We start from the raw sequence: 11,808 nt of genomic DNA on the forward strand, positions 1-11,808 counted from the left end.
AGAAATGCAATCCTTTAAAACCAAATTAAACATAACAAATTTAGAATTTAAACGATAAGATTTCTGATGAGTTGATAGAGTGAGTTCTAAGGTGAACCTCTATCCTTATTGTTCACATGTAGATAGGGCTAAAAATATCAAAATATTGAATTCTATCGAATCCATAAACAATTAGAAATAGTTGAATGGGACAAATGTTCAAAAAAAAGTGACCTCTTGTCTGTAAAAGAAGAGGCCAGAAGGTCCATCATTTGGCAACAAAGCAAGTTTCACAAAGCTTTCTGCACCTTCTTCAGCAGTTAAATTCCCAGTATTAGCGTTTACGTCTGTTTTGCAATAGCCAGGACACACCGAATTAACGCGAAAATTCGGATATTTAGTAGCTAAAATTCTTGTATAGGCAACCAAGGCTGCTTTTGAAACTTTGTAAGCTGAAAAGTAAGTTGGCCATCCTTTGGATTCAATTGAATTTTCTGTAAAATCTTTGAGAAATTCATTCAACACTTGCTCCACCTTTTCTTCTGTTAGGCTTTTTTCATCACTTAGCACTTTTTTAGCCCATTCGTTGCGCAATAACTGTATAGAATAACAATTAATATCCTAAACAATAAATTGTACGCAAATCTTATCACTAGAGAGGTTGTTTCTAATAAACCTTAACGTCAGGGAAAAAAAATAGTCCAAAGCAGAATAGAGGAATAAAATAAGGGAAAAATGACAAATATACCCCCCAAACATTTATGTCCTTCACTCTAACGATATTTACGATAGTTTGAGGGTATATTTTTCCTTTTTCCCATACAATAATAATGAAAGTATCGTTACCTTTAACTTCCCTAAGAAAGAAGCAACATTAACAATCCTTGGGGAATTAGAGAGTTGAAGGAGAGGAGCAAATGCTTCAATCATTCTTTTTGCACCATAGTAGTTTGTCTCCACACATTGTTTTGTCAACTCATAATTTGTTACAATTTCAGGATATGATTTCATTGTGCCTCCATCTTCCTGCATAGTAATTAATTAATAGTTAGGATATTGTAACTAGCATTTAATGTATATATATGTAAACATAAAATTAAATTACAAAATATTTTAGAATTGGAAACATATATATATATATATATATATATCTTACTCCATTTTCAGTGGAAATGGTTAAGAAATCTCCTTCTATTATCTCTTTTAGTACAAGCACATCTCCTTCTACCATTAATCCACCAACTCCTGCGTTGTTAATCTGCAAAGCATAAATTCATAATTTCTTATTTCTCTGAACAATTAGGAAAATATTTTTAAAAATGTTATTAAATTAAATTTATATATAATTGAGAATATAATTTTGTCAGTTTTACACCATCGGGTATATTACAAAATGATATCTTTTTGATCTCCAGTAACAGGAAAAAATGTTTTAAAATAAATTGCACATGGATGTTACCTATTTTTGTGGATCTTAAAGATCTTATGTCTTACAGTTGATGATCTTCCTCACAAGGAAAATTAATTTTTTTTTTAAAAGAGAAATGCTATATAGTAAATGGTAATTGTACCTATTTTTGTAAGATCTCAAGGAACATAATAAGCATTTTGGACCTAAATAAAATTGGTAACTGAATAGTGTACAACATTTACGCGTCCCTTACAGAAAATATTAATAAGGACAACAAGTAAAATGGACCAAAGAGAGTTTATAATTTAATTAAATCCTTGCAACTTGATTAATAACATGGCTATGAAACTTGTAATGTTCAATTTTCTGAGAAAGACATTTAATAAACTTAATTATAAGAGTATTTTTCTAAATTTTTATTTACTTCTTCTTAAACGTATGATTTAACTAATACTCCAAAATCTGTAATATTTCCTTTATAAATCATACGTTTAATTAATACTTCACAAATTGGATCAGTAAACGTGGGATTTTGAGTTTATCAATTTTAGTTACTTCTAGCAAACTCTTAAAACGAATTGATAAATTATTCATACGTAATTTTTTTAACATAAACAAAATATGTATTAAAGTTAATGAGTTTTCCTGAACTGATATAAACAAAATGGGTGGAGTTATAAATAGTAAAAATTAGGCAAATGACATAGTATAAGAAAGAAATTACTTCCTTTCCCTACTTTTTCATTGTTGTGTATTTAAGTAATTTGTTCTTATAAATTGTAGTTACCAGAATATCAAGCCTTCCAAATTTTGAGTTGATGAAATCCACAAGAGAAGAAATACTAGTTGGATCCAAAATATCAAGTTGATGAAACAAAACTTGATCATTAGTAAAGTTTGACTCCTTTTTGAGCCTTTCAATAGCTTCAATGCCTCTTTTTTCATCTCTTGATGTCAACACTACAATTACACCTTTGCTTGCTAATTGCTTGCATGTTTCATATCCTAGTCCTTTATTTCCCCCACTCACCACTGCATACCTGACCATACCATATATCAAAGATATTTAAATTATATACATCGATACTATAATATTTTCTACACTAGCAACGTAGTTCTTATAGATGGCATATTAGATGACTTATTTACAACATCAGTGCATAGAACTTAGAACTTCACCAAAAAAATAAATTATACACAGAAAAAAATAACTACGCGATTGTATTTGTGAATATATATATACCTTGTGCTCTTGACGTTGGTGATTTTTTCTGCCATTGTTGGAAGTTGTAATATAAGTAGCTAGCTTTAGATATGGGGATTGTTTGCTAATTGCTATGTGTTCTGTTATTTTTATTTAGGCAGAGTGTGTGTATTTATATATATCAATGTTAGTGTTGTCCTATTTTACGATGACAAAAGCACGTTCCTAAAAGCCTAAATTATTAAGCATTTCTTCACCATTACTCTATTATTCAACTTGCTATTTAATTATAATGAGTAACGAATTTCAAAATATTCGCCAGCAGTTTACATATCAAATATTTTGGGGATATGTTTGTTGTATATTTTTTTTTTCTGTATATTAGATAAACACACACTAAGCATCTTCCTAGATAATAACTTGCTTCATTTTATATATAATTGTTAGTGTTGAACCTGTTTTTAGTGTCATTGCGTTGACAAAAGCACGTTGCTAAAAGCCTAAAATTTTAAACATTTCTTCACAGAATTCAATGTGTGTCCTTAAACTATTTAATTCTGAGACGTAGAATTATTTTGTGTTATGAATCAGCCCCAGCCCAATAGGGATACCAACAAGGATATCACACAAATAGATATTGGGCCGAGTAAAAGCAATCAGGCCATGCCTTCACAAAGGATAATTTGGGATCCAGACTGAGGGTACGTTTGTTATAGTTAAATAGATTAGGGCATCACTATCAGAGGACATCAAAGGAATTATGTGCAAAGGCATTTCTGTGTTCTCATCCCCAATTCTAGAGTCTAAGTTTTTCATCTTCATTCTTATCTCTATCCTTATCCTTAGTTACTTGTTATTTCAATATTTCCATTGTAATTCGGTAGTTTGATTATTGCAATTAGAATCTTAAAGTTGTAATAGTGTTCTAGTGCTCTTATTAATAGTGTGAGGATTTCAGTTTGTTACATTTTGTCTTTAGGATGAAACCGAGTACATTTTTCAAATGAATTAGTCAAACACAAATTTTTATTTATAGCCAAAATGACTGAGTATTAAGATGAAAAGGTGCAATACAATATTACGAAGACAAAGATCCTTTTCATGTTTTAAAGATAAAATTGACGAGAATACAACAAGAATTTAAACGTTATAGTTTCTGATTCGATTTGTATCCTTATTTTTCACACGTACATATTAATAGTTGAATTATCCAACTGTTCAAAAAGAGGTGACATCCTTTCTGTAAAAGAAGACACCAGAAGGTCCATCATTTGGCAACAAAGCAAGTTTAACCAAGCTTTCAGCACCTTCTTGAGCAGTTAAACTTCCAGTATATGCAGTCATGTCTGTACCACAATAGCCAGGACACACCGAATTTACGCGAAAATTCGGATATTTTGAACCTAAAACTCTTGTGTAGGCAATCAAGGCTGCTTTTGACACTTTGTAAGCTGCAAAGTAAGTTGGCCATCCTTTGGCTTCTACTGAATTTTCTGTAAAATCTTTGAGAAATTCATTTAACACTAGGTCTATCCTTTCTTCTGTTAGGCTTTTTGCATCACTTAGCACATTTTTAGCCCATTCGTTGCATAATAACTGTACAAAATGTAGGAAATCGAAAATCACTCAATAGCAATTGTACAATATTAATTACTCATACTTCCTAATTACATGGAAATTCTCTTTGATAATGGACAGAGTTGAAATTCAATCAAGAACCTTTGCTTGGTCGGATACCACGTTGAAATTAGATGGTAGAGCCTTTTGCTTTAGTCAATCAAAAAAATAATAATTTGACAAGTAAAGAACAATACTTTGACAACCATCCAATCTAATTATATCTAACACATATATATTTATTTTAAAAAAAATAGACGTGAAGTTGATTTAAATCTGATTCATGTTAGTTTGAATTATCTACCTACAGATAATATCATTTAGTGGAATTGTTTTTTCCTTTAAGATTATGATAATGATGTGTAAGATTAGAAATTACAATTGAGGTGGGGCGAAGATTTAAATAGGGTGAGACATGATGGGGCAGAGCAGGGAAGATTTAAATGCGATGGGGTGGACAAGACGAAACACCATATTTGTTTTTTGGAAAAAGTTTAATGAATTAGGGAATGACAAAATTACGTGTTTTTTTGTGGCGTGTTACCTTTAACTTAATGGACGTGTAAAAAATCATAGACTAAAAGCTAAACTCAACTTATATAATTAAAACGAAGTAATCATAAGAGATCATTGCCATCAAATTACGATATATTCAATTAATTACCTTTAACTTTCCTAAGAAAGAAGCAACATTAACAATCCTTGGTGAATTAGAGAGTTGAAGGAGAGGGATAAATGCTTCACTCATCCTTTTTGCGCCATAGAAGTTTGTCTCTAAGCATTGTTTTGTCAACTCATAATTTGTAACGATACCTTCAATTGATTTCTCCGTAACACTTTCGTCCTCTTCCTGCACAATTAATTAATTAAATTGTTGTATGTATCGATCAGCTTTAAAGTTTACATACGTAACATATATATATATATATAATAAATTTAAAAATGTAATTTTATAAATAGAAAAATCTTACTTCATTTTCAGTAGAAATGGTCACGAAATCTCCTTCAATTAAATTTTTTAGTATAACAAGATTTCCTTCCACCATTAATCCACCAACCCCTGCGTTGTTAACCTGCAAATTAAAGTATTCATAATTTCTCATTTCTTTAAAGAATATGAAATTGATGAGGAAATGAAAGGGATCAAATTAAAGAGCTTAATTCAGAAAAAGTGTAATTACGGTTTTTTTAGTGGAATAATTCGTGATTTATCATGGTAAAATAATTCACATAGATTTTTGAATTATTTCCATAATAGAGAGTTTCAATATTATTTTTGTTGTCCATGTTGTGCACATAGTTAATTAGGACTAAAACTTTTATTTCTTGGTCTAGTTTTTTATCGAGAAAAATGTCGCTAAATGTGGGAGTCTTTCTAAACTAGAAGAAATAAACACTTGTTTCCAAACAATACTCATCTCTCTGCTCATTTTTACTAGTCATTTATTTTTAAAATATATTTTCATTTTTACTTGTCACTTTTATTATATCAATAAAAGATAATTATATTTTTTCATATTTTACCCTCAACATTAAATAATGTAAGTAGAATTTCGAAAAAACAATAAATAATCTCTTCTTCTTCTTTTTTTTGGTTAAAACAAATTCAATTTATTTGAGATGAGAGATAGAAAAATGATGAATTAATATGGGATGAATGGAGTATCTCCCACCAAAAAGAAAGAGGTTACGTGTTCATAATTGAGTGATAAATAGTTAAATACTACTCTCTCCGATTCAAACTAATTTATGGAGTGTGCATGACTTTTATATTCTTTAATTAGTTATTTAAATGGACCCTTGTTTCGGAACCTTAGTATACTAAGTTAAATTTTCATGACACAGTTTTATTGAGAATAATATTAAAAAATCTTGGTTGTATATTTTATGCCGTCACTCTATAAAATTGACTGTCTTTTTGTGTTACATACGATGAGCTTGATCTCCACCAGGAAAAGAGTGTTTATTAAAATAATAAATTGCACATTAGCTGTTACCTGATTTTGTAGATCTCAAGGACAAGGACCATATATCTTACACCCTACCACGAAAATAATATTATACTCCCTCCGTCTAACACTGATTGTCTACTATATTATTTTGAAATGTCCAACAATATTTGTTCACTTTATAAAATTAATAAATAATTTTACATTTAATTTACACTTATCATTAGTTATAGTAATTTTCCTATTACATTTTTCAAAACATTGTATTTATTATACTCAGAGAGTGATATAATAAAATCACTCTTCTATTTATAGTTTTTAAGAAGTGTGCAAAGTTAATAGTAGACAAGTATTGTTCGACAGATCTACTATTGAGTTGGCACACTCCTTAAGAAATAATAAATAATATGAATAATGTTACTATTTTATCCATAACCCTTGAGAAACAATAAACAAAATCATTTGGTTCAACCTCAGTTTTAAATATGTTATTCCTCTAAAATTTTTCCCATTTTATCCATACCCGTACTATCGTCTCCACTTTGAATTTGTTAATTTTTTTGAATCTTAATAATTAAATGTGGTTGTATTTGTTTTATTTTTATTTACAACCCACTCAATGAATAGATGATTAATTAAGATTTATAACAAGCTTTCAATATTATTAAGATGCATATTCAAATGGTTGTTCACCACTATTGCATCCACTTTCACCTTAAATTGTCAAGGTTCATTATTATCAACTATCACCATTCATTACTATCATGATTCTCGATCACAACCACACATCACTATAGTCCATCATCATCATTACAATTCATCATTTATAATAATCATTATTTACCACTACAATTCACCAAATAACTAGTGATCATGATCAATCAGTCAACCACATATATTGTCAACTACCATCATCATCTGTCACTAGTATTATTAGCTATCAATATTAGCCACCACTGCCACTAACTACTATCATTAGCCACCGATGAAATTACTATTGTTAACCATTATTATAGGTCACCATCAACCACTAGTTACTATTCACAACCAACACAATCCCCAATCAATACCCACAACCACCACAGCTAGCAATCACCATCACCAATGGTCATAAATTTTCTTAAATGTATTTATTTGAAATAGTATCAGATTAATTTTTAGTATTTTATTTTAATTTTATATTTATTAATTTTTGAATAAAAATAAGCTTTATACATTCAAATGATGAAAAAATAAATAGTTTTTAATACCCAGACATTTAAATCTTAATCTATATCTCAATATTTAAATATATGTATTTAAATTCAAACACATAAATCGTATGTCTTAGTGATGGAGTGATAAATATTACTTACTAGAATATCGAGCCTTCCAAATTTTGTGTTGATAAAGTCCACAAGAGAAGAAATACTAGCTGGATCCATAACATCAAGTTGATGAAACAAAATCTGATTATTGTTATTAGTAATGTTTGACTCCTTTTTAAGCCTTTCAATAGCTTCGATCCCTCTCTTTTCATCTCTTGATGTTAACACTACCACTACTCCTTTGCTTGCTAGCAACTGCTTGCATGTTTCATATCCTATTCCTTTGTTTCCCCCAGTCACTACTGCATACCTGATCATACCATATGCGAGTATTGCTCAGATATGCACAAAAGAATTTAAGTTATATACACTGATAGTAAAAAGAATAACTACTCGTAATTTAAATTACCTTGTGCTTTGGAGGGTGTTGATTTCCTCTGCCATTGTTGAAAGGATAAAAGTTAGATCTAGATTCTTGATATTTAGCCTTTTGGTCAAACAGTGTATTGGTTTGGTACAAGTAGTGTAGAAGATAGAATTATATAATAATGGAGGCCGGCTAACTATATTTTACTTTATTTATCATGTCCACATTGTCAATCGTAGAATTTATTAGTTCGCGCCTGGAGGCATGTCAAATATGATGTTCTAAAGGATATTTCACTCACACGCGGTGTCAAAGTTAGGTGGAGCCCGTGGAGGTTCATGAATTTGGACATATCCACAAGTTTTTTTTGTAGATTTGTATTTATATTAGAAAATTATATATATATATATATAAAAAAAAAAACTTGTGAACTCCTTAACAAAATTAATTAACAGCTCAATAGTACAAAAAAGCGGTGAAAATATTTTTCATACTATTATTGTGGGTTCGAACCCCACTATCAACATACTTTGTAGTAATATTTTTCTTTAAACTGCTAACCCTACTTCAAAGTAGAACTTTATAGGTATAGGTGCTACTCCAACTACTACTTTAGCTTAAGTTGATGTGAAAAAATGATAATTTAAGTTTGACCAGGAAATTGTGCATGAAATCTTCAACTTTTTTGAAATAAAATTTATATATTTATAAACTACGTAAAAAGTATTATAAGTCACAATAATTGATAATTCAAAATGTTTAAAATATCTATGAAAAATTTACTATCAAAGATAAACTAGTTTGTATCTTAAAATTCGAAAAGTGCCACATAAAATGAGACGGAGAGTGTATTAGAATTATTTTTATCAAGCCAGACATTCCCTTTTAGATAAATATATACTAATTTTTTCAACTTATAAACACTTTGACTATTATTCATACCGTATTTGTTTGTGTTTAGTCTTAAACACTTGTCCTGATTTTTTTAGTGCAAGTTGAACCATTATATATGTTGACATAAAAAGCAAGTTGCCCAAATCACTATTCTTTTTTTAAACCATTAATTAATATTCTAACTTGCTTATTCACGAATTTCAAAATGCAATACGTCTGCAGTTTCCATATTTTAATTATTTTAAAAGCTAATTGCCTACATGAAGTCTTGTTCTTGAAGAGCTGTACTATGTAAAAGCACAATTTGACTAAATTTCATTAATTTATGCTTAATTATTATTGTTTATATTTGTTGCTCGAATTCTTATCTTTAAAAATAGGACAGAGTGCATGTCAGGGTCCAGGCAACAACCCCATCAATTAATACTAAAAGCATGCAAAATGAACAAGAAGACTGTTATTCCTACTTTTACATCATATTCCGTCCAACCATTTTTAATTGTCATAATTTTCCTTTTTTTAGTCAAATGATAAGAAGTTTGACTAATATTTTTTCATTATATTAATATATATAATTTATAATACTTTTTGTATAGTTTTAAATATCTAATTTTTTTGTTTAAAATATCGAATTAATGTAATTTAACTTAATTTTGAAAATTAATTAAAATTAACTTTCAAAAAATACAGTATAACAATTAAAAATGGACGACGGAAGGAGTAATAATGATTGCAAGCCGCGCGTGTTTTCCACGCACACAAATGCCAACTTGTCTTTTGGTGTTAATTCAGATATGATGTAATCAATGACATCTCCATTCATTTGTAATCACACTGAAAATCAATCGCAAATAAAAAAACTTTACTAATGATATGGTTTGGTCATAAAATTTTTGACTATGTTTGAATTGGTTTGATTTTAAAAATTAAAAAATTTAATCTGAGACTAAATCAATCCACGTTATATATATAATTTTTAAAGTTTATTTTATATCTAAAAATATTTTTTTAAGTTTTTTGAGACTTAAAATTTTAAATGGTCCAATAAATGTTATTATAGTCTATTAATATTAGTAACTCTAATAAAACTCAACAAAATCAAATCGATGGAGTTAATAGCTTAAAATGTCACTCAACTATTAGAATTTACCTAACAAAGTCATTGAACTTTACTTTATATCAATAAAATCACCCACCTTTAGGCTTTTATCTAAAAAAATCAATCAACTTTAGGCTAAAGGGATCACTCTATTATGTTTTTCATTAAATTAAATTTGATATAATTAAATAAATTATTTTTTTATGTCATACAAACATAAACCCCACAAATAAACAAAATTAGAAAAGAAAAAACATTATGCTTCTCCTTTTTTAGTCTCCAAAAATTCCTTCTAAAAAATAGACTTGGAAGATTTTTAATGTTTGAGTTGCTATGGTTGATGAGTTCTGGGCTCTTCTCGCTTACACGGCATACTCAGTATCATTCTATCTATTTTGTCACATCTATTATTTATTCATCACTCTGACTTGAAGCTTGTTTGGAGTCCAACCAATGCCTCTCTCACTTTTCACGGGTTCAGAGTATTATTGTTTGAACCTAAAACCCACCTTCAAGTTCAAGTTTTGTTAATTAACTAAAATGAATTTCTTTTTTAATCTTCCGTTTCGAATTTAGTTGACCCTATCATGTTTTGACCATATTTATGTTGTGGTTTGAAAATTGATGGTTATTGTATTTGAAAAAAAAAAGATGCCTAAACCCCTCCATCACAGATGGATTTGAAAAAAAAAAAAAAAAAGATGGTTATTGTATTTGAATTGATTTAGATTTATTGGGAAAATAAGAATAAATAAAAATGTTATTCATGTCAAATTTGTTTAATGATAAATTAAGAAGGAGAAGAATCGTAATGGCTTTTTTTAAAAAAAAAATGTTTTTGTGACATTTATATTTACATAACATATAAAATAATTTCTTTTATCATATCATCTTTTTTGTTTTAATGATAAATGTAGTTGAATGATTTTTGAAGATAAAATTTTTAAGTTGAGTGAATTTTTTTATACAAAACGAAGTTCAATGACTTTGCTAAATAAATTATCATAGTTGAGTGACCTTCTAAGATATTAACTCCAAATCGATGTTAATGCTAACAAAAAAAATAAAAATTCAACACTACGAATGACAATAATGTTGAAAATGTTCCTTAGTTTTACATGGTTTAGACATTTAAAATACAATAATCTAATTTTTATTTTTCTTTAATATTTAATCTTGTAATTAATACTTATTAGACTTATTTTAGCATGATTTAGTACTTTTAAATTATGATCATTTTCATTATGACCTATTAATTTGTAATATTTATTTTATGCGGTCTCATTATTATTTTTTGTTGAATATTTTAGTGTCATCACTCATCTCATAATGTGTTATTTTCTTAAATAGTTATATTTTGATTGGACTAAAAAAATATTTGTAGCACAAGTTAATTGTATTTTTCAAACAAGATCCTCCTAAAATTAGTATCTTTTGAGGATCAAACACAAGCACAATACTATTATTTTTGAATTGGACACAAGTCTAGCTATTTTGGAGAGTCTGACCAACATGACACCTATAATAGGCCTGTTGTTTGCAAGGAAAGTTGTGTAACTCAGAATGAAACATAGTAAAGCCAAATAGACAATGATTCATATAGCCAACCCCGAGTTCTTTTAAGGATTATGGAGCAGTTGATTGATATAATCCAAGCACCAAACTAATCTTGTTACTTTAGTGAGGTAACATAAAAATTGTTGATACAACACACAATTATATTGCATTTCATTGAAGATTATTCATCAGTACATGTTATTCTGGAAATGCAATCAGAAATTTTCAGTCACTAGTCATGGATATGATCTAATTAACGACATTAATTAACAATGCCCCTATATTTATAGCCAATGAAAAGGTGCAATCCAATATTACCAAGACAAATATCCTTTTCATGTTTTAAAGAAAATATTGACAAGAATTTAAACGTTATAGTTTCTGAGTCTATATATATTATAATTTTCCGAACCCATAGCAATTA

At 28.6% G+C, this 11,808-nt stretch overlaps 1 protein-coding gene across 3 annotated transcripts; it reads right to left on the reverse strand.

Annotated features, from left to right (window-relative positions):
• Positions 1-8,025, reverse strand: LOC125852423 ((+)-neomenthol dehydrogenase-like). Of its 3 annotated transcripts, none has more exons than XM_049532169.1 (5): positions 2,634-2,743; positions 2,178-2,430; positions 1,136-1,237; positions 826-1,005; positions 1-576 (listed from the first exon to the last, which is right to left on the reverse strand). In XM_049532169.1, exons 1-5 carry the CDS (start codon positions 2,666-2,668, stop codon positions 199-201), a joined length of 948 nt encoding a protein of 315 aa, XP_049388126.1. In that variant the 5' UTR covers positions 2,669-2,743; the 3' UTR covers positions 1-198. The 3 variants fall into 3 exon arrangements, with proteins under 3 accessions (XP_049388126.1, XP_049388123.1, XP_049388116.1); XM_049532166.1 differs by lacking the exons at positions 826-1,005; positions 1,136-1,237; positions 2,178-2,430; positions 2,634-2,743 and adding exons at positions 4,876-5,061; positions 5,183-5,284; positions 7,516-7,777; positions 7,877-8,025 and having other exon boundaries at positions 93-576; XM_049532159.1 differs by lacking the exons at positions 1-576; positions 826-1,005; positions 1,136-1,237; positions 2,178-2,430; positions 2,634-2,743 and adding exons at positions 3,673-4,190; positions 4,876-5,061; positions 5,183-5,284; positions 7,516-7,777; positions 7,877-8,024.
• Positions 8,026-11,808: the final 3,783 nt, after the last annotated feature.

Source organism: Solanum stenotomum, chromosome 1, assembly GCF_019186545.1.
Source record: "Solanum stenotomum isolate F172 chromosome 1, ASM1918654v1, whole genome shotgun sequence".
Lineage (NCBI taxonomy): Eukaryota > Viridiplantae > Streptophyta > Magnoliopsida > Solanales > Solanaceae > Solanum > Solanum stenotomum.